This window comes from Panicum virgatum, chromosome 9K, assembly GCF_016808335.1.
Source record: "Panicum virgatum strain AP13 chromosome 9K, P.virgatum_v5, whole genome shotgun sequence".
NCBI classification, from domain to species: Eukaryota; Viridiplantae; Streptophyta; class Magnoliopsida; order Poales; family Poaceae; genus Panicum; species Panicum virgatum.
Window position 1 is genome coordinate 4,360,003 of NC_053144.1, and position 23,111 is coordinate 4,383,113.

General features: G+C 46.3%; 4 protein-coding genes and 1 non-coding gene across 6 annotated transcripts; 4 read left to right on the forward strand and 1 right to left on the reverse strand.

Moving 5' to 3' along the window:
* The first annotated feature begins 511 nt into the window (after positions 1-511).
* LOC120649498 (probable zinc metalloprotease EGY1, chloroplastic) lies at positions 512-6,136 on the forward strand. The gene is made up of 10 exons (XM_039926309.1): positions 512-941; positions 2,095-2,565; positions 2,657-2,800; positions 3,288-3,389; positions 3,638-3,849; positions 4,321-4,371; positions 4,447-4,516; positions 5,130-5,198; positions 5,590-5,640; positions 5,746-6,136. Exons 1-10 carry the CDS (start codon positions 624-626, stop codon positions 5,902-5,904), a joined length of 1,647 nt encoding a protein of 548 aa, XP_039782243.1. The 5' UTR covers positions 512-623; the 3' UTR covers positions 5,905-6,136.
* A 235-nt stretch (positions 6,137-6,371) lies between these two features.
* Positions 6,372-10,111, forward strand: LOC120649499 (BTB/POZ and MATH domain-containing protein 5-like). 2 transcript variants are annotated; one of them, XM_039926310.1, is made up of 4 exons: positions 6,372-7,025; positions 8,466-8,841; positions 8,937-9,210; positions 9,783-10,111. In XM_039926310.1, exons 1-4 carry the CDS (start codon positions 6,574-6,576, stop codon positions 9,965-9,967), a joined length of 1,287 nt encoding a protein of 428 aa, XP_039782244.1. In that variant the 5' UTR covers positions 6,372-6,573; the 3' UTR covers positions 9,968-10,111. The 2 variants fall into 2 exon arrangements, with proteins under 2 accessions (XP_039782244.1, XP_039782245.1); XM_039926311.1 differs by having other exon boundaries at positions 6,384-7,025; positions 9,763-10,111.
* Positions 10,112-10,179: 68 nt separating this feature from the next.
* On the reverse strand, positions 10,180-14,209 carry LOC120649500 (replication factor C subunit 5-like). The gene is made up of 11 exons (XM_039926312.1): positions 13,966-14,209; positions 13,763-13,873; positions 13,614-13,646; positions 13,081-13,249; positions 12,590-12,771; positions 12,247-12,383; positions 12,023-12,121; positions 11,207-11,276; positions 11,048-11,122; positions 10,841-10,886; positions 10,180-10,519 (listed from the first exon to the last, which is right to left on the reverse strand). The coding sequence occupies exons 1-11, from the start codon at positions 14,047-14,049 to the stop codon at positions 10,461-10,463; spliced, it is 1,065 nt and encodes a 354-aa protein (XP_039782246.1). The 5' UTR covers positions 14,050-14,209; the 3' UTR covers positions 10,180-10,460.
* Positions 14,210-16,050: 1,841 nt separating this feature from the next.
* On the forward strand, positions 16,051-16,121 carry TRNAG-GCC. The gene has a single exon. It is a non-coding gene; the product is annotated as a tRNA-Gly (tRNA).
* Positions 16,122-20,477: 4,356 nt separating this feature from the next.
* On the forward strand, positions 20,478-23,058 carry LOC120649501 (glucan endo-1,3-beta-glucosidase 8-like). The gene is made up of 2 exons (XM_039926313.1): positions 20,478-21,537; positions 21,652-23,058. The coding sequence occupies exons 1-2, from the start codon at positions 21,182-21,184 to the stop codon at positions 22,766-22,768; spliced, it is 1,473 nt and encodes a 490-aa protein (XP_039782247.1). The 5' UTR covers positions 20,478-21,181; the 3' UTR covers positions 22,769-23,058.
* Positions 23,059-23,111: the final 53 nt, after the last annotated feature.

Below are 23,111 nucleotides of genomic sequence, written 5' to 3' on the forward strand. Positions count from 1 at the left end.
TCCTGGCCGTGGGATATGTTTATTTATGACCTGATTCGTCACTCGTGCCGACATGTTCAAATTAAAAAGAAAACTCCATCCGATTCGCTTTTCTGTGAATTTATCCCGTTGTGAACGTTTCTTCTTTCTTTTACCTAGCTAGTGGGCATCTTGAGTGTTTCTCGATTTATTTTGTTCGTTCATAATATAACGCACCGATCTAGAGATGCTCGTTTCTCTAAATTCGATTCCCTTTCTTATTTATAAAAAAATTCCGTTCAAATATTTGGATCGGTGGTTTTGTTCCAGCCGATCTAAACCCAAGCCCAATTGCCCAAACTGCGACCCAACCATGGGACAGCCAGCGTGAAACTGAGAGGATTTTTCACGGATATTTCTTTTTTGAAAAATATTTTCACGGATATTTCTTCGTTGGACTTTACCCTGGAATATAAGCGTCGCCGCCAAACTCGCTGCCACGTCGGTCCAAACCAAATCCAGCACCGCTCGGGCTCTCCTCCGCATCGCGCACCCTATCCACCCCCACACCCCCCTTCCAGGCTCAAGTCCCCACCCTTCCCTCTCTCCCGCTCCAGACTTCGACCACCGCACCGGCGAACTCGGCGCCGCACGCCAGGCTGGGGATGGCCGCCGCGCTCGCGAGCTCTCCGCTCGTTCACCTAACCGCCTCCCGCCCCCGCCTCCCCAGTCCCCGGGCCTCCGTCGCCAGCTCCGCCCCAGGCTGCTCGAGAGGCGTGTGCCTGGGATGGAGGCTGGCGGCGGGGTGGAGGGCCGGGAGGCGGTGCGAACGGCTCCGGTGCTACTCCTCCGACGGGGGCGGCGGGGAGGAGGGAGAGAAGCGGGGCGAAGAAGAGGCCTCGGCAGCCGCGGCCCCAGGGGAGGAGCTGGGGTCCGAGCGGAGCCGGTCGGGGAGCTTCTCTTCGTCGTCCTCGTCGGCCGGGGTAAGGTGCTACGGTGTATTTCGGCATACTATTCTCAAATGCACTCGCGATCAACCTTTTGAAATGCAATGAAGGAACACTTGAGGGTTGCTTTGTGATTTGTTTTTTGTTTTTTAAAGTCGGGGGTGTTAGGCATTTCGATGGGGTAGTGGAATGAGAGAGCTAGCTGTGGGCGGTGGGTTATCTGGCCGTCGGACGCCTTCTAATTGGTGCAGAGTTTCGTGTGGGTTTGGCATTGTGTTGACCTCAGTGCCTCAGTGGTATATCTTTGCCAATTTACTGGCCAGAACTTTTGTAGTTTTGTGGAATGGGATGATTTCATACTGTTAGAGATGTGGGGCTAACTACCATTTGTAATCTTCTCATTGTTAATTTTCAAACGTATACTGTGTGTTCCAGTGGCTCATTAGTTGTCTATTTGTACAAACTTGGAGAAAATAATAGTGCTAGCATATAATGTGTGGCATTCCAGAAAAGGTAACTATGAGTTTAACTCAAACGAGTCGCTAGGTGCGCAGAGGGGTGTTGGTCATGAGAGAAGTTTGGACCCTGGTATGCTGCAAGAGTTTAATGGTTCCTTGGGGGTCAGTCAGATAGTGTCTTCATTTGATATGGAATGTTCATTTAGTTGTGACAACAGTTAACTGAGTGGGAAGGAACCACAATGTGCTGGCTCTGGTGGTTGATGTCACAATACTGCAGTGCATATCTGTTGAAAACTATTCATGTCAAGTTGGTGGATGAAATTGCACCCAAACATTGAATCTCAGCAGTGCTCTGCTATCTGACAATGATCGTACCATAAGAGTGTAGCTGTGTTTTATGCGTTGTTTGCTGTATGGTTCAACGAGTATCAGTGTTTTATGTGTCTTTTGAGTTAATCCTTTTTTTGAAAAGATCCTTTGAGTTAATCCAGTGGTAGCTCAGATGTACCATTCATTTTGTCACAAATCTTCAACTTGTTTCCTACTTTCCTTGACATGGAAACCCCATTTTTTTTCTATTTGCTTTTTGAAAACCATGATTGGGTTAGTTCTTTTTCTCTTTGGTTTTGTCATATATGACACTTTTCTTATAATTCGTAGATAGTAATATTATGCACCTGGATACTTCTTTTTCTTAAACATGTTCTGCTACATTTTACTTTGATCAGACTCCTGGTGTATCAAGCGAGCCATCACTGTTGAGTTTTAGTGTTGATAATATTGATACAGTTAAACTGTTGGAACTTCTGGGCCCGGAAAAGGTTGACCCAGCTGATGTCAAGGCAATCAAGGAAAATCTCTTTGGCTACACAACATTCTGGTTGACAAAAGAAGAACCTTTTGGTGATCTTGGTGAAGGAGTTCTTTTCATTGGGAATCTCCGTGGGAAAAGGGAGGAAATCTTTGCAAAACTTCAACGACAACTACGTGAACTTACTGGTGACAAATACAATCTTTTTATGGTGGAGGAACCCAATTCAGAAGGGGATGACCCACGTGGGGGACCGCGTGTTAGTTTTGGTTTGCTTAGGAAGGAAGTTTCTGAGCCTGGACCAACTACCCTATGGCAATACGTCATTTCATTATTACTCTTCCTTCTCACTATGTTCTCCTGTGTTGAGCTAGGAATCGCATCAAAGGTATGTTTATCTTACTCTTCATCTGTTATATTTTGCTATATGATAATCCCAAGTCAATCTCAAGTTGCTTATGGACTTTAATCTTATGCAGATTAGCAGTCTTCCACCAGAAATAGTTTCATATTTTACTGATCCAAATGCTACCGGACCCCCTCCCGATATGCAGCTTTTACTCCCATTTGTGGAATCGGCTTTGCCAGTGGCTTATGGCGTCTTGGCTATCCAAATATTTCATGTAATTTATGCACTAAATATGTTGAGCATCTGTTTGTCCATTAGTTTTTATTTGTTTATTAGTTCTTTCTATAATGTGTAAAGAAGTTATCTGAACAATATATTACATTTTACCTTTTAGGTCAGTTCGATATACCTTAACCTTATGTGCTCCAATTTGCCAATTAAAAATCTTTTGGAGTTGTCTTGGATTAATGAATTGCCTTTATTTAGAATTATTGTCCAACTAGTTCCAAAGTTGAAAGCATTCTTGCATAGAATTATTTATTTAAAGCTCAAACTGATTCAACATTATATTGCTTGGTCTTACAGATGATAATGTGAAGCAAACTATCAAATCAATAACCAATGTGTGAATAATTGAACTTTGGCCTGGGGATCCTTTAATCTTATGATAATGCACATGGTGTTAGAACTGCTTTTTCATGTAACCTCTTCTTTTGGTGATTGTATTAACTCTACCTAATATTTCACCATTATGTATGCAGGAAATTGGGCACTTTTTAGCAGCATTTCCAAAAAATGTGAAACTGAGCATTCCTTTCTTCATTCCAAACTTCACGCTCGGAACTTTTGGTGCAATTACTCAGGTTAGTATTCTAAAAGGATATAATATCAACTCGAGTTTCTAGGAGTTGTACATGTAGATATTGATCAGTTGCATGCCATATTAGTGTGATAGTCAATATCTTTGATAAGGCAGTATATTTTAATGTTTTCTTGATCAATCTTTTTTGGCACAATCTATTCCAGTTTGAGTGTGCATTGGACAGATGACTGATACCTAATGCATACCATTTTCGTGGATATTTTCTTATTTTTATTATTACTCCTGTAGTTCAAATCCATTCTGCCAGATAAGAAGACAATGTTCGACATATCAATGGCTGGTCCTGTGGCTGGAGCTGCACTTTCCTTTTCAATGTTCTTTGTAGGCTTGCTACTCTCTTCAAATCCTGTTGGGGCAAATGATTTAGTTGAAGTACCTAGCCAGTTATTCCAGGGTTCCTTGCTGCTTGGGCTTATTAGCAGAGCAACACTTGGATACAGGTATCTAGTACTTGACATTTTGAATTCATTCATTTTCAATCTAAGCTAGTCATTAGGTTTTGGTTTTCCCCAGTTCTGTCTGTCATGCCTCCAGATTTTCCATGAATCACTTGTTATTGGGACCTATAGGTGCCATTTCAGAACACATGGAAAGTCTCACCAATTTCCTTTATCTCGCTCTCACACTAGATCAGTCCAAGAGGAAATCAATCAGCCACCAACCTGTACATATCTTTTGAATTGTGTGATGGGGTCCTAATAGACCATCATTGTGGATTATATGTATGCGCTCCACCAATTTACATAAAAATGGCACTTGTTCTAGCACAATTCCTTTAGTGCAATTTCTGAGAACATTAGTCTGACCATGATCTGTGGTGGTGTGATTTGAAATAATCTACCTTGTTGATTCTGTTTTAACAAAGGCCGGACAGCAATTTTTGTTTCTAATGAACTTATATCTACTTACAGAGCTATGCATGCTGCCACGGTTTCGATCCATCCTCTTGTGATTGCAGGCTGGTGAGTTCACTAAACAACCGAACTCCTGCAGCCAAAGAAGTGTTACTTTTCTTATTGTTGTTGCGATTTTTTTAGGTGTGGTTTAACTACTACTGCCTTTAATATGCTTCCTGTTGGATGTCTTGATGGTGGAAGAGCATTACAGGTAAACATTCCTGTAAATTTTGATTAAATTAAGTCCGATGACCACACTGTACAAGATGTTGAGATGGTCCTCACTCAGCTCATCAGTTGCGTTTCCTATGCCTAACACTGTTGTCTGAACAGGCTTTTCTTCAACTTGTGATAATAAATTTCTAAATAGTAAATAATGCGGCTTGGAATTTCATAACAAAACCGAACAACTGTAGACTGATGTCTAATTATAAGTGTATGCTGTCACAATTACATTTAGTACTTAGTTGCTTGTGTACTCAAAAGCTCGTTAGTGCAGCTATGTTAGGGTATTGCAGATGCTTTTCATGTTCAACTCTGCCATGACATGCTATCTGTCATGATAGTCTCTAGTAGTTATTTGGATTGCAGTGTCACGAAAACAAATGTGCAGCCAAAATCTCATCAAACTGTTCCTTCCAAAAATATATTTGATGTGAGCATGAAGTTTTTGCAGTAGGTGTTGTTCAAGCTCTGTAGGCAGCAGCCTTCATTGAACTCTTTGTCCCTAGCTGTGGCTTGTACAGAACTCCATGAATATTAAGCAGCAAAATATTGAGCTGCTTCATCAAATGGTGTGTTAAGTCCACTCATATATTCAACAGGGGGCTTTCGGCAAGGAGGCTTTGTTTGGATTTGGCCTCACAACATACTCATTGCTTGGACTAGGAGTGGTAAGTCGGTCCATCTTGCACTTCACAATTTCTATTGCAGTCGTAGCCAGTTTGGTTTCTGACCTCTTTGATAGCTCTTTCATCCATCTGCTACATGCATAACTCATATGTATGGTTGCTGAATCCCTACTGTTTCTTTTTTCCAAATATTATGCTGTATAGGAAGTCTTGTTTGAATAGTACTGTTTAGAAGTATTGCTTAAGTAACCTTCTTAGTGCATCTGAATCCACATTGTGCAAGATGGTAATATGCTTTACTGTCTTGATCCAAGCTTCATGTGCAGTACTATATTTTTATGACCCTTCAGCATGGTTTACTTTTATGTGCGCCTCAGTGGTATTACATCCAACTCTGATGTCCCTTGCCCTTTTTTTTTGTTGTTTCTTTAAGCTTGGAGGACCATTATCTCTTACTTGGGGCCTATACGTGCTAATATGTCAGGTAAGAATGGGGGCATATTGATGTTTCAGATACATGTTTACACAAAGACAAAATTGATGTATAGAGAAACACACCAACTTATCTAAACCTTCTGATTTGTCTCAGAGAACTCCTGAGAAACCATGCTTGAACGATGTTAGCGATGTCGGAACCTGGAGGAGGGCAGCCTTGATAGCTTCGGTGTTTCTTGTTGTATTGACTCTCATCCCATTGTGGGATGAACTTGCGGAGGAACTAGGTGTAGGGCTTGTTACATCGTTCTGAGATACAGAGTGCTCACTGATAGAATTAGGCCATGATGTAGCTCAATTTTGTATCAAAATCAGTATTAGAAGTGTTGTAAAGGAACATGCCATCCCCATCCGTGAATATGCGATGCGTCTCGTGCAAGTTGGTTTTGCACGAACTGTAAGCCATAATTTGAAGGCATCCTGTGAATATGCTGCAGCTACTATATGCGATTTTGAATACGATGTGTGAACAAATTTTGTGACAATCAATTGTCAAGATCTGCGGCCCTGATCCACACGCCTTGCAAGTTCTGTTCGCGTGCGCTCTACTCCAGTACGTTGAATCGCTGTAAACTAATCTGAAATTAGAAGCAGCCAACATGAATTTTAACAGTAGTTCTGGCGTTTGATGGTCAAATTTGAAACACGAGTGGGGCCACACGACAGCTAGACCATTCCAAACTGCTCTTGATCACCTTTCACCTCCCCCTCTTGCAAGCGCAACGCCCCTCCAACCTGGCAACTCTCTTCCACCCCCCTCTCATCTCTCCCGTGCTGTACAATACAGCATCATCGCGTACCCAACTCCCAACCAAATCCCCAATCCCGGACTCCACCACCCGTCGCGTCCCCTTCCCGACCTCGCCGAGGAGCCTCCCCACCCCAAACCCTAGCCTCTCGCTCCCCCACCCCGCACCGCAGCATGGAGGACGAAGACGCCGGCCCCGGCGGCGGGGGCGAGGCCTCCCCTCCGCACCACGCCGCGGCGTCGGGCGACCGGGCGCGGGACATGGCGGCGTCCCCGACGAGCTCGCGGTCCGTGACGCAGACGGTGAACGGGTCGCACCGGTTCGTGATCCAGGGGTACTCGCTCGCCAAGGGCATGGGCGTGGGGAAGCACATCGCCAGCGAGACCTTCACGGTGGGCGGGTACCAGTGGGCGATCTACTTCTACCCCGATGGGAAGAATCCCGAGGACAACTCCGCCTACGTCTCCGTCTTCATCGCCCTCGCGTCCGAGGGCACCGACGTGCGCGCGCTCTTCGAGCTCACGCTCCTCGACCAGAGCGGCAAGGGCAAGCACAAGGTGCACTCCCACTTCGACCGCTCCCTCGAGTCTGGGCCGTACACCCTCAAGTACCGCGGATCCATGTGGTAATGATCTAGGATAATGTTTCTCTATCTCTTGCCGCCTCCTTGTGTTGAGTTATCAGCTCTTAGGTTTACACTGAGTGGCTAGATTGGCCACAGGGGCTCTTAATTAGATTGATTTGAAAGCAGCTGGTGTTTGTGGAAAGCTACTTTCTGTAATTACTAATTAGCCTCCATTCTGTGTTGTATTGCCCCCAGCCTTTTATACTGCTCGTGAGTTTGCCAATCAACACTACGAGACGAATTGGTGATTATATAGTACCTAGATGTGATTCAGTTGCGATGTGGGCTTGTTCCTCTGTTGTGGTACGACTGTGATCCTACAGAGACATGCGATGCGTTAAACTGTTGATTACAGTCTTATTCAGTTGTTTCTCTATTTGCGTTAAGAACTATTCACTAGTGCTCAATCCATTGAACTGTTTAACGCTTGATCCGCGTATTCCAAAATTAGTCATGTGGCATCAAGCAAATTCCATTTGGAGTGGCATTTGTTTGAATTCTTGTCTTAATAATAGAAAAAGTGTGCCAAATTTTCCCACGAAGAATCTGGACTGTGCTTCCTATATACCTATCATTATTTCTACTCCATGCTAGTGGTATTTATGCGTGCTTGGTTATCTAACTGTAAAGAAGTCTGTTACGGAACATATTGTCCAATGTGGATATTTAATTTAACTTTCTGTTTTCTACGATGGAGTACTTACTACTTAATGTTGGTCCAGCTTTCTAGTTATGGTACTTACCAAAATTGGAGATACCTAGCCTGTTTCTCTATGCTTTGCAATTTGTTGATTAATATTCCAAATGTGTCAATTAGTTTCAGCTTCCACATTAGTTAACGTACAAGAATATCTTGGAGCGAATGAATTGATAGGAAAAGTTTGTCTTCTCTGATACTTTTGGTTAAGATGGCTATAGCGTCTGTATCTGATAATGAATTGTGGGGAGGTTTGTCTTCTCTGATACTTCTGGTTAAGGTGGTAGAAACTATAGCATCTATAGTTGTTAGTGGATTGTGGGAAGGTTTATCTTCTCTGATACTTTTGGTTAAAGTGGAGTGTCTATTAACTGATATGCATACATGTGAGGTCGACGATCAATTAAGGGGGAACTTCCCTGCACACCCTGTCTGCTATAATAACTTGTGTTGGTTTTCTGGGGTTTCATCTTGTGATCTATCACAGTTATTGAACCTTAAGGGTGACTATGATGACCAATTGGCCCTCACAGATGAGGTGTGCAACCTTGCAAGTATATTAGATCATCCCTTTTGGCTGCATTTGTACCCAACTAATTTGTGAATAGCATGCACACATATATCACTTCCAGATTGTTTAGTTGTTGATGAAATGTATCTGGTTGTTTGACTTTACCTTCTGTATTTGACAAGTTTGCTACCAAAAAAGACCCTTATTTCTTTATTCCGGTTTCAACTTTCAGGGGCTATAAAAGGTTCTTTCGGCGTACTGCTCTTGAGACATCAGATTTTCTTAAAGATGATTGCTTGAAGATAAATTGTACTGTGGGCGTTGTAGTATCAACTATGGATTATTCTAGACCACACTCGATAGAGGTTCCAGAGTCTGACATAGGCTATCATTTTGGAACGCTTTTGGACACTCAGGAAGGTGTAGATGTTATTTTTAGAGTAGCAGGAGAGGAGTTTCATGCCCACAAGTTGGTATTGGCTGCCCGATCTTCCTTTTTTAGGTCAGAGTTTTTCGATCATGAATCAGATGAAGAAAAGAATGAAGCTGATGTTTGGAATGAAATCAAAGAGATCGTCATTGATGACATGGATCCTAAAGTGTTCAGAGTATGTTTCTATTTTTGTGCAGTCTCATATCCCATTTCATTGTTGAATAAACTTTGGGATTTTGTATTCATATGTGCAAATATTCTCTGTTGCAGGCTGTGCTTCATTTTATCTACAGGGACAATCTTGTTAATGATGATGAGTTATCTGCATCAAGCTCCGACTGCTCCATCTTTGATACTTTAGCTGGAAAGTTAATGGCTGCAGCAGACAAATATGATTTGCCAAGGCTAAGATTGTTGTGCGAGTCTTACTTGTGCAAGCATATTTCTGTAAACTCTGTGGCAACTACTTTAGCATTGGCTGATCAGCACCATGCTATGGAGCTTAAATCTGTTTGCCTGAAATTTGCTGCTGAAAATCTCTCAGGTAATAACTAATAAGACTTCACATAAAAATCTTTTCAACCTTTGTGCCTTCATGAATCATACATCGATATATTCCTGATTGGCATTTTCAATAAAAAGTTTGATCTTTGATTTGGAGCTTTACATAATCACAAACGGGCTCTGTAATGCTTTTTTATTTTATAAATAAAATGAGTACGTGTTAGGTGTTTTCTTGTTTAGATGTCAGACAATTCCCAGTTTGCTCCAAGGCATGGCATGCATGGAGGTCAAATGTCTGCAGTGTGTTCCCATGCCTATAAAATTGGCACATATGGTATTGATAAGATGCCTTATTATCTGCATAGCTTTTAAGTGTGAGATGGCACTGAGCCACTGATGGTGGTTATGGTTGCTGGATTACTAGTCATGGAAGTATCGGGATTTCAGTCATTTCTTGCTTCTATGAGTATCATAGTTCTTCCATCTTAAACTTTTAAGTGCTTACTGCTTAGTAATTTGTGTACGTATTTTCACATTTCGTCGTTTGCTGCTCGGTGGTGCCCAAATAAATTTGAGCTGTATAACATTCCAGATGCCCTTATGTATCTGCAGCTGTGATCCGGACTGAGGGATTTGATTACCTCAAAGACAACTGCCCATCGCTGCAGTCAGAGATACTGCGGACGGTTGCCGGTTGCGAGGAGCAGTGCAGCAGCGGTGGGAAAAGCCAGAGTGTATGGGCGCAGCTATCGGACGGTGGCGACACCAGCGGCCGCAGGGTGAGGCCGAGGGTCTGAGCTGGTGATGAGGCATCACCAGCTCACTGCCGTGAATCCGTGATCTACTGACCTGTGTAATCAAACCTGCTGTAGTGTAAATGTGGACAGGGATTTGTGACAACGCTTGAAATAATATAATTAGCATCTTGCTTGTTGCCACCATCGTAAGTTCTTTGTTTCAGTCAACAGGCTTTTGCTTCTGAGTAGTAACATGTGGCAGCTAAGTGAAATGAGACTTCGGATGCCATCGTAGCATCCTCAACGTGAAGTAAATACTGAAGAGCTGTAACCACGGAACCTGAATGACATTGATGGTGGTTAAACAGACTGGATGTAGCTAATCGTCCATAGTTTGGTACGAACAAACTAAGCAGACAGGGCCCCAGATGATGCAACTTCGTCGGAAACAACCCTAACGCTTTGGATTTTGCTCAACCAAATGAAGCCACCAGGAACTCCTTGTAAATGCTCATGAATTCGTCGGAAACAACCCTAACGCTTTGGATTTTGCTCAACCAAATGAAGCCACCAGGAACTCCTTGTAAATGCTCATGAACTTTGCCACGAAAGCTGCAAAAGGGTTGTAAATAAGTATGACTGCTATACTGCTATCATCACTCTAAAAGACCATACGTGCAAATCTGAGATATTTGCACATAATAAAACAAAAAATATATATACAATCTAAGTGAGCTACACATGTCTAAACCAATTTATACACGAAAAAACATGCTTTCACTGTGTTTCAATCATGGTATATTCATATTAAAGTACCAAAGATAGGGTTAAAAACAATGATAACCAATAAGACTGAACAGGTGAGGGCCATATACATGCAAGCAATAAGCATAAGAATAAGGGTGCACTTAATAGAAGGGGCAAGAGAAGTACCTTCTAGGTGAAAAATGGCTTTTGACCCAAGGCGCATCTTGTGCTCCTGCAAACATAAGGCCCTACAAGTTAGAACTGAGATAGCAAAAGCACCACATCAAAAACAGCTTCAATAGGTTATGCCCTCCAATTTCTGTTTATTTGCCAAACCAGGGTGTCATGGAACTAAATCAATTGGGAGAAATTGTTTCCAAATTGTTTACTCACATAGTGTGCAGCCCAGTGACAGATTTCGTGTTTCAGATCAGCGTCTAACTTCTTAAGTAATTCCGCCAACAACTTCTGCAGTGGTCAAGGAAGTTCAGCATGCATGATATCAAATAGCATGGGAGAACAAATAAAGCAGTGATAGAAGCATTAAATGACCTTCAAAATACTTTCAGGTGGGATACAATTGACAAGTAATTCGTAGAATTTCTGGCGTACAGCATATAGCCTGAAATGTTCAGAGTCAAACCAAAGAATAAGGCACTTGTGTACATCACTATTAAGTGTGATACAAAATTTCAACAAATGGATGTCCACGAAAAAATTGCACTTGTTCGAAAGGGGAACTCTCTCAAATCTATATTTTCCTCGATATTGTAAAAAATAAAATAGAATAGACAAGTAACCACATCATATTTAGCTGCTTGCAATCAGCATTTATGATATTATTATTATTAGATTTAAAAATCTTCCCATGTAGTTGTTCGAGGCTGCAAGAAAAATATACACTGACAGGAAGCATGGAAAGTTAGTTAAGGAACTTGAAAGGAAACTATATACCAGAAAATGATAGTTATAACCGCTTGTATGATGCATCAAACGAGTTGTCCAGGAAATAGTATCACTATATCAGTACCCAAAAGCAAACTAATATCAAAGCTATAAGAGCATCCACCAATATGGCACCCATCACTACTTTCAACACTGATACTGATGATATGAATCTATCACAAACTCCAAACAAAAATTACCTAAGATAATACAAACTAGAGCTTTTCTATGTCCGAGAAACATGCATCAAGTCTCTAGCCATGTGCTCATGCCTTGTATTTTCAGCAAATATAGGCATGACATCATAGTACAAATGTAAAACTAAAGCAATACTGCAGCGGGAATCCTATTAGTTTAAGAAGAGGAATAAAAATATGCAACAAGAATTATTAAGCCTGAAGTACTTTCAACAGAAGATGGAACCTTTTAGGGCTTTGTTCTGTCAGGATATCAGTTGATATTTCAGACACATATTGTTCCCAGTCAAGAGGAGGTGCGACTTGATTTGATGTAAATGGGTATCTGAAAGCAGAAAAGAAAACGATAGTAGTCAGTGCTGGCAAGGGGTAGAGATTGAAATAAGTATAAAAGCAAACATGTGACACATCAGTAGAGGAACTGAACACCAAATAAGCTCAAATGCTTACTGTTGCACTTTGCAAGTCTCAAAAAACAGTATTGCCCGTCTCAGATTACGGTTTGAGTGTGCAGCAATACGAGCAGCAAATCCAGCTGGAAGCTGCAAGTTTTCTTTCTTCCCAATGAACTCTAGAACTTGGATAATCTGTGAAATGAAGAAAGGTGTTCATGCTTTAGTATTTTCAATTTTCATAGTACATTTTGGGCTCGCGGGATGAGCACATTAAGGAATGTCAACAACGCTTTTGAACACCCATATGGCATGTAGTGTCAATGAACAGCCAAGATACTGAGGCAATACAACAAGTAAGATCAGATGAAAATTGAAAGTTTGAAGCATCTATCACCAACCTGATCTTCACTAGGAGCATTCACTCGCACATTTAAGCAACGGGATCTTACAGCCTCTGTGACTTTTGATGAGCTGTTACAGCACAGGATCAGTCTGCATGATGCGCTATACTTCTCCATAGTCCTACGGAGGGAATGCTGGGCTTCTCGTGAGAGTTTGTCAACTTCATTTAACACAAGGACTGCAAGTTCAGATGAAACTTGTTAAGTTCCTGTTGATAGGACCTATTCGTTAAACCTCAAAAAAGATGCATGCTCATGTCTGAGGTATCCAACTTATGCCACTTAAGGTTTACAATCATGATGAAAATATCATTAGTTTAAGGCTAATAAGCAAACCTACTAGCATCATGTGAGGCAACTGCATGCTTGTCAAATCATGCATAATAACACTGAATATCAAGAAGAAGAAAAAGTAGAAGCACATGCTTTAATAGCCAATAAAGAACTAGGAGGAACATAGACACAGTATTGCATGATAGAACACCAACCTTTAAATGCTCTCTTGCCTTTGGCATCGATTGGCCTATTCTTCGCCATCTCTTTGATGACCTCCTGGACAACATACCTGTCCTGAAACCCAGCATCACTAGGGTTCATTTCCACATGATGAGCACTCGACAACATCACCAACTCTATCTCAAGTGTTCTTGTTCCAGTCTGAAGAGGAAATAGCAACTCAGATTCCAGACAAATTCATAGCTACTCCAACTTGCCAATAAAGCCTAACACATTGAAACCATGACGTACCAACCATTTTACACATCAGACTACAGCCTAAGTGCCTAACCCCAAAAGAACATATGAATTGCAGTACTTTCCTATCATGGTGATGTGACCATCACAATCATATAAAAGGGGATTCATCTACATCTTACATGACACTAATACCTTCAACTAAGAGATATTACTATTATTTGTACACTAGCATTTTGTGCAGTCCTCAGCGCATCATCAGAATTTGTTGAAGCGTCGCTAATTAATAAGAACAAAACTTAGGCAATTGAAAGGTACTAGGACTCACATCGATCTTCCATGTCTTGTTCTCCATCTTAACCTGCAACCGAGCAACCAGAACACGGAAATGTCAACACCAAACGACGGCCTCAACATAGAAAAATCTAAACAACAAAGAAGAGACCCCCCAAATAAATTTATATTAAGAAAATGCACCTTCTCCGAGCCGGCGCCGAACATCTGTTTGATGAGCGCCAGGATTAGGGTTTTCTTCCCGGACCCCGACGGCCCATAGAACAGCAAGTGCGGGCAATCCTGCTCCGACACCTGACCAAAACGAAACCACACATGATTAGAGCTGCAAAACGTCGGGCGAAACCCTAGATTAACCCGAAGAAGCGCAGATCGCGGGGGCTTACGAGCTTCCTGAGGTTCTGCGCGACCTGGTCGTGGACGGTGACCTTGTCTAGGGTCTTGGGGCGGTACTTGTCCACCCACAGCATCCTCGCCGCTCCCTCTTCTTCCCCGCCTCGCCTCGCCGCTAGAGAGGGTGGAGCGGTAGAGAGATTTGGGGATGGGATTGGGAGGGCGGGGGAATGGAGGGGAGTGGCGGGAACTCGGGACTGGTGGTGGGGGCGGTGGGACTCCGCCGCTGGGAGACGAGGGTTTTTGCCGGGCTCCTCGCCTATCTTTTCTGACGGGTGTGGTCCACATGTCAGCGGAGCTGGTGCCGGGCCTGGACGCGCAACGCGATGTGGGCCGTGGGCTTTGGCTTGATGGGATGTCGATGGGGTAAACCACACAAGAGAGCCCACAGTTTGCAAGGACTTGTTTGTTGTTGTTTTTTCAAATGCTCTTGATTTGTAATTTGCTTAGCACAAACTTAGCTTCATGGTTAAAGGTTAATTTATTTCAGATTACAAGGGCTCGTGCCCGTGTTAGTAAAATAGTCAGTCTGTGCTGTTGGTCCTGGAACAGGCAGCGGTATTCAAGTTGGGGGGAGTCATTAGCAGTTAGCAAGTGTCTGTGCATAACAAGGAGTTCGTCAAACAAACAAACGCATGAACGATGTGATAATATTCTGGTTCCACGTAGTAATGACATGTTTAGACTGTACTCGGGGTACTTGTACCTGTAGGTATATCGCATAGGGGCTCTGCCCCGCCTCTACTTTTGTGAGTGCAGTTAGACTGTCTCCGACAGTGGAAACCCAAATACCATACCCATTTGCTAGTTTGGGTCGCGAGCAACCAAAGGGGTCAGGCACCCAAAACTGCCCTTCTCCAACAACGGATGCAAACCCATTTGCACCGCTGCTCGTTGCCGGTTCCTTGTCGTGCCCCACTCCCCACCGCTCCAGCTTGGCCAGAGCCCGCCGTCGCCGTCGGCCACGCCCCGCCTCGCCGCAGCTCCCTGCCTCGCCGCCGCCATCGTCGTCGGCCACGCCCTGCCTCGCCGCCGTTCCCTGCCTCAGCGTCGTCGGCCGCGCTTCGCCTCACCGCCGTTCTCCGCCTCAGCGTCGTCGGCCGCGCCCTACCTCACAGCCGGCTCCCCGCCATGGTCCCACCTGGCCGCAACAGCAGCTCCCCATCGCGGGCCCGCCTCCCATGGTGCTTTGATTTGGGTTGAGGAGAGAGAGACGCAAATTTGGCTACCCTCTTCCCTGGGACGCAAAATGGGTCTCCCCTTTGCCTACTCTGTTAGAGGACATTTTTTGATTGTGGAGCACCCATTTTGGGTATGGGCAGCGCGACGGGCCTCCTGTTGGAGATAGCCTTAGGCCCTGTTTAATTTTCAAAAAAAAATTCTACAATACCTATCACATCGAATCGTTAGACACATGCATGAAGCATTAAATATAGCTCAAAAAAACTAATTACACAGTCTATCTGATTAGCACGAGATGAATTATTTAAGCCTAATTAGTTCATGATTGGACATTGTTTATCAAGTAACAACGAAATATGTTACAGTATCAAAATCCAAACCTTTTCACGAACTAAACACAGGCTTAGTACCGAAACATCAGTCCCCATTGTTAGGCACAGAAGCATGCATGCCTTTGCCTGCAGCAAACTTGCTGCAACATTAAAGGCAGATCCAGGAAGAAATGATCAGTGATCCTGGCAGAAACAGTGGTAGGCGTTGCCGTGGTGTGGGCTGTGTTCAGTTCCCCTGGAAAGCACTGTAGCGACAGGAAAAATAACTGTGGCATACTGTAGCACGTTTCATTTGTTTGTGGTAGATATTATCCTACCATGACCTAACTAGGCTCAAAAAATTCGTCTCGCAACGTACATCAAAACTATGCAATTAGTTTTTTTATTTACCTACATTTAGTACTCCATGCATGGGTCATTTGCTACATTTAATGTTTCGATGTGATAGAGATATGATGGAGATGTGATGGAAAGTGATGTTTTTGTGGGGGTTTTTAGTGGATCTAAACACTGCCGTGGTGTTCATATGTGAAGAAAGACTGAATGAACGGAGCACTCACAAGAGCACCAGTGGTCTAGTGGTAGAATAGTACCCTGCCACGGTACAGACCCGGGTTCGATTCCCGGCTGGTGCATTCTTAATTTTTTGAAGAACTAACGTGATGCTGGCATCGCACAAACGAAGAGCACCTGATCGTTGTTGATGTTGGGGATTGGAACTTACGTGATGCTGGCATCGCACAAACGAAGAGCTTAATCCCGCCCTCGAAAATATCTTTACGTGATGCTGGCATCGCACAAACGAAGAGCACCTGATCGTTGTTGATGTTGGGGATTGGAACTTACGTGATGCTGGCATCGCACAAACGAAGAGCTTAATCCCGCCCTCGAAAATATCTTTTTGCATGTCTGCAGGGAGACAAACGCACCCCAAAGGGTGATGTCGTCTGCAAAAGCTCGAAGGCCAGAACCTACGAAGGGACAGTGGGCTCACCTTCGTCTGCGAAGGTGATGGCTGTTCGCTAAGAGTGAATAACGTCCGGGAGAGAAAGGCCCGTGAAGGATCCTGAAGCCCGAAGCGTATCAAGCACGGAATACAAGCCGGACGAAGGTTGCTAGGACCTTTGTCGGGAATAGGCGTGCGTGTAAATCGTGAATACGTGAGCAGATCGGATTTGTACACCTCTCATCTTGTAATTTTACCCCGAAACTGGCTGTAAGTGAGCTGTAAATGGGTTAGAATGGGGCAATTTAGGAAAACCTGGCCGAGGGCTAGGGGTATAAATAGCCCCCTCTCTCCACAGTATAAAGGGTTGAATTTTCTGGTTATTACTGGGGAATTTAGTGTTTTTTTCCTTAATCATTTTCATACTGTTCATGCTTCATATTAGGCATCTAAAAAGCAAAGATCTCAACAGTTGATTCTCTTTTCTGACGTTTTATTTACGTGACGTGGTGCTGAAACCACAACGCACAACGGCACAAACGGAGAGCTCCAGCTCCTGTTCTCTTCAAGACGAAAGTTGGACGAAAACTCCAGCAGCGATTGGGCTACGTCATTACAAAAATCTCGACCGTCCGTCATCAGACTAAGTTAAATCGTACCGTCAGTATCTGGTACGGCGCGTCGTCCAGCTCTAGCATTCTCCCGACTCTTCTCAAACAGCTCGCTCCTCCCGTTCCCGTCGTTCGTCTTCGTATCGCTCGAGGCTGAGGCAGACCAAGCCTACTCGGCCTCCCTCGGTCCCTCCATCGCCGCGCTCTCTCACCGTGGCGGCCATCAAGGGGCTCCAATCCCGCTCTCCATGTCGATCCCCCCTGCCGCTCACCCCCTTCCATCTCTCCGCACAGGCCTTCCTCTGGCGCCGCACCTCCCTTTCCCCCCTCCTCTTTCACTGGCGTCGTTGATGAGTTCCACAACAAATCCGGCTGCACCGCTGCTCGCGCCACGCTTCGCCAAAGTGCCGGGGCATGCCACACCGGTCGAGTCCGCGGCGGCGCCGCACATGGGTTTGCAGTCTCCGTCATCCTTTTCCTCGCACGGATTTAATCCGATTGAAGCTGGTTCTTGCATCGCCGCTGCATGAGCTCATATGAAAAGCTCGAGAAATCTGAGCGACTCACGCTGGAATGCTGTAGCCGCCCCTGCTCCGCGTGGGGCCCTCGGCTCCCTGTCTTGGCTTCGCTCTTCGTCCGCGACAACGACCTCGCTTGCCGCCATGACGGTGGGTAGGGCTGTCGCGGACGGGCGCTCGCAGCCTCAGGCACACCAGCGCACCGCCTGTCAGAGGCCACACCCACACAGAGCATATGCACGGAGGGAGGACCGCAAGTCCCGCGTATCAATGGCACAGCGGCTGCGCATCTTGCAGCAGTAGCATCAGGTACCACTTCTGCTAAGCCCAGCAGGCTGCTAGCTTGATTAATGATGTGCCCGATCAATTTCTTTGCTACTAGAGTCCAGAGCGTTCAAACGAAACGTCCTGCATGTCATGTGTTTGATGAATTGCGCACAAGAAGCATCCACCATTGTTTTCACGACTGTAGGTCATATTCAGGTTATTTAAGTTCTGATAATGTTATTACATCACTTTGTGTATCGATAGGAGTATGGCCGGTGACGAAGTACACGGCCAGGCAGCTTCAGGTCATGCGCTATGATCTCCCTATTTGAATGTCCCATGTATGAACAAGAATTTTCATTCTGATAGATAGATGTGCCAAATAAAATTGTTAGATGTTCCATCAAGCTAACCCACCATGCTCTATGGTCACCACCTGGAAACTGGCAGATAACAGGCGATGAACACATACAACAAAGCTCGATGAGCACATCAAAGGCAACAATTAGCTGCAGAAGAAAATATTGGGCTAATGCCATCTTGGCTTTTCAATTGGCAAGTTTATGGAAAATGTTTTTTTATGTGTCTAAAATCAATATAAATACTTCATGTTTCTGCTTATACATTTGATGCATTATTACAAGTTGTATAGAGGGGAATAGGTTTGTGATTAAACAATTTCTTCCACAGCTTCTCACAATATGATCTTCTCACAATTTCTTTTCCATTAACCTACAATGGAGTTGAGTTGATTATTTGTTTTTAATTTACCTTGTCATACTCACATTCAAATGGAAATTTCTGCTACACATTATTTTTCTAATCTATTTATGATGGAGAATCAGCATTTCCGCCATACAAAGAACATACACTGATAAAATCATATTGTCAATAATTAATCACGAATCTCCTACTAAAAGCCATGGCCAGCTGGCGCGGCAACGGCACGCCCTAGGTTTTCTATTAATTTCGGAATCAAATCATGCAGCTTAGCCCTTTTTTTTTTTAAGTTCCCATCACATGACGGGAGCATGGGACCAAGTGCACAAGGACAAGTCTGTGCCGCTTTCCATTCCTCTCTGAAAGATACGTAACGAAGCAACAAAAAGAGGCGAGGAGCGTGGCCGACCACAACAATCAATTTGAAATGATGGGTTTTTTTTTCGAACCTAGAAGAGAAGCGCGTGATGGGTTGATCACTTGAACGCTCGCCTGACCCTGCCACCTGGTACTGATGATCCGCAACGCGGTGAAGTGCAAATCCATCCGCGGAAAGCAAACCCCAACGGGAAATTAAAAGCAAAGCAACCGTCACAGGCCGCAGCTACGACGAGCTCGACTAGAGGTAGCTAGATAGGCTACGCGGCGGATGACCGGGAAGCGCCACGCATCGACGGCGGCAAACCGGCGAGGCGCCAGATCGCCAGGTCTGCTGCGTCTGCGCTCCCTCTCCTCCAGCGTGGGGCATCACGACGCGGCAGCGTGGAGGGCATGTGAGTAGCCACGAAAACCGACGGAAACAGACGAAAAAAATCTCATTTCTATTTCTGTTTTTATATTTTTTTTGCAGAAACAGAATCGGGTTCGGAAAATACGGGTACAAAAACAGGATCGGATAACGCGGAAGTACGGAAACGAACCAATACGGATGTTGAGCCAGAAAGAATAACGCGATCAAATATTCTTGAGTATACATTAACAAAGTCACAAAATAATATACACGTACGAAGTTATTAGTCCAATATTCACTAGTATGTCATGTGTTAACATGTTAATATGTATACTTAGTGATTGGTGTGTTTTTGAACATATCAATTTTTAGACATATTTTATGTAGATTAAAAACGGAATGAAAAACGGAATAAATACGGGTCAATTCCATGAAAAAACGGAATTTCTCGGAAACGGACGAAAAAATCTCATCTCTACTTCTGTAAATATGAAAATGAGATCCCATAAATATAAAAAATAGACAAACAAAAATAGAAAACGAAACGGATCGGAACGGAAATATTTCCATCGGTTTTCAACGCTACATGTGCGGCACCGGCACGCAGCCACCGGAGGCCGGGGCCCTTTTGTCCGGGCGTGCCGGGCGATTTGAATCGGGGGTGGGCGTTTTGGTAATTGGGCTAATGCAACGGCCGAATCGCCCGTAGCCTGGACTGGGATGGTGGTGGGTGGAATCCGGCACAGCGCCGGCCATTTGGGGCCTCGGGCTGTCGCATGATACGCCTGTCCCCTAGTTTCTTCTCTCTCTGTTTTTTTTTTCAGTTCAATTCGTTTCTTGCACGAAATTGAATCCGAATAACGAATCGCTCGAATTACATACAAAAGGTAAGGTATGGACCTCAAGAAAAAAGTTCGGAAACTTTTTAGCATCCACGCTACTCCTCTTTTCTCCGAGCGATTTGCACGCTACCTTTTGCTCCGTACTACACCGGACAGCGTGTCTGTCCGGGAGGGCCGGCGCAGGCGTCAGGCACAGCAGGAGCGGAGGCGCCGCCCCGCCCCGCCCCGCGCTCCCACGTGGGCTCCACGAGTCAACCCGGGAACCGCGTGCCACGTCGTCCTCCTCCCCCGTCCCCCCGCGCCGAAACGCTCGCGCGCCGAGATGACCAAACCGCCCTCGCCTTCGCCTTCGCCTCGCCGCCCACTACCACCACTACCACCACCACTCCCCCCCACCTCCTCCGCGTCCTCTGCTTCGCGATCCATCCGCCCGTCGCCGCTGGCGTCACGTCGCTCCGGGTCATCCCACTGCGTCCCGGCGAGGAGGAGAGCTCCCCCCACCGATCGGCGGTGGCGGACCCGGGATTCTGATCCCTGCTCTGGATCATCTGGGTCCCGTGTACTAGTATCCTCTCCTCTGCTACCCTCTCTCCCCTCGATTCTAAAGTGTTCTCTTCGCTTTTCGGATCCGTCCCTGTCACGGTTTTCCTCATCCGCCGCGTCTTGCTTGCGGTCGCCGTCCAACTCCCCGGCCCCATCTTCCTTATTTGGTCCGTGGGATTTTCCAGCACTCACTCGCATGTGAAAACCTCTCTTCTTCCTTTCCCGTGCTTCTGTCTGTCACACGGATCGGGTGGGTGACCTCGAGCTGGAGGAAACCGTGTTTCGTGTGCTGCCTTGGCTCCTCCGTTTCCTTGGAGCGGCGTCTCGCCGTCCTGTCTATAGAAGCTTCCCTTCGCGATTGATTCTCATCAATCTTGCATCTCTCTTCGCCGCAAATTTAAAGCTTTCTTTGTTTGGACTTGTGGAAGCAATAAATCTCGAAGCTTCCTTAGTCTGATTGGTTGCTGGGAGTTCAGAGAGCTGTTGAGATCTTCGCAGGCTCCGATCGGCGCGCCGGGATGGCGAATCTAGCCGCGCTGCGCCCGTGTCTCTGCTTGCTGGCGGCAATGGCGGCGGCGGCGTCGTGGTCCGGCGTCGGGACGGTGGACGCGCTGGGGATGAACTGGGGTACGCAGGCGACGCACCCCCTGTCGCCCAAGGTCGTGGTGCAGATGCTCAAGGACAACGGCATCAAGAAGGTGAAGCTGTTCGACGCCGACCAGGCCACGCTCAGCGCGCTCGCCGGCAGCGGCATCGAGGTCATGGTCGCCATTCCCAATGTCCTGCTCGACAGGATCACCGACTACGACACCGCCAAGGAGTGGGTCCGGCACAACGTCTCGCGCTACAACTTCGACGGCGGCGTCACTATCAAGTGAGCTGAGCTTCTCTTCTGCTGCTCATCCAATCCATGGCGCCGCCCGGCGCGGCGGCATGAAGCATGATGTGTGGATGGCTAAAGCTAGCTTCTTATGATGCATTATCGCAGGTACGTGGCCGTGGGCAACGAGCCGTTCCTGGCGGCGTACAACGGCACGTTCGACAAGGTGACCTTCCCGGCGCTGCAGAACATCCAGAACGCGCTGGACGAGGCCGGGCTCGGCGACAGCATCAAGGCCACCGTCCCCCTCAACGCCGACGTGTACATGTCCCCGGCGGACAACCCGGTGCCGTCGGCGGGGCGGTGGCGGCCCGACATCGCGGACCTGATGACGCAGATGGTGCAGTTCCTGAGCAACCACAGCGCGCCCTTCACCGTCAACATCTACCCCTTCATCAGCCTCTTCCTCAACGACAACTTCCCCGTGGACTTCGCCTTCTTCGACGGCGGCGCGACGCCCGTGGTGGACAACGGCGTCTCCTACACCAACGTGTTCGACGCCAACTTCGACACCCTGGTGGCGGCGCTCAAGGCGTCGGGGCACGGCGACATGCCCATCGTCGTCGGCGAGGTCGGCTGGCCCACCGACGGCGACAAGCACGCCACCACCGCGTACGCGCAGCGCTTCTACAGCGGCCTCCTCCGGCGGCTCGCCGCCAACGCCGGCACCCCCGTCCGGCCCAACCAGTACATCGAGGTCTACCTCTTCGGCCTCCTGGACGAGGACATCAAGAGCGTGGCGCCGGGCAACTTCGAGCGCCACTGGGGCATCCTCCGGTACGACGGGCAGCCCAAGTTCCCGATGGATCTGACGGGGCAGGGCCAGAACGCGATGCTGGTGCCGGCGCGCGGCGTCGAGTACCTGCCCCGGACATGGTGCGTCGTCAACACCGAGTCGCCCAACATGGACAAGCTCGCCGACAACATCAACTTCGCCTGCACCTTCGCCGACTGCACGGCGCTGGGCTACGGCTCGACGTGCGGCGGCATGGACAGCAACGGCAACGCGTCCTACGCCTTCAACGCCTTCTTCCAGATGAAGGACCAGGCCGACGAGTCCTGCGACTTCCAGGGCCTCGCCAGGCCCACGCAGACGGACCCCTCCACGCCTGCCTGCAACCTCACCATACAGATCGCCACCACCTCGGCGGCCGCGCCGTGCCTCGCGGCCGCCGCCGCCGCGCTTCTGTTCTTGGCGCAGCTGATGATGATCCTGCTGCATTAGAGTGCTGTTCTTGGGGCGCAATTGATGATCCTGCTGCGTTAGATAGGCAGGTTATTGTTGATCTTTGGTTGGTTTGGGGCATTTTTCGCAGGGCACTCTTGGAGATTATTATAGTTTGTTCGTTTGTCGGGGTTATTCTTGGTGGAATAATTGGTAGGAACTAGTAGTAGTAGAAAGTGTTCTTCTGGAGATATACATGCATACTTCAGGTAGTTCGGGATATATACTGATGTGAGATGCTGGACATTGTGTTCATGTGGAACAACACTGAACTGAACTGCTGATGCAAATCATTGGAGCTAGATGACTGACGAGTAAACAGTCGGTTCATTCAGTTTCATCA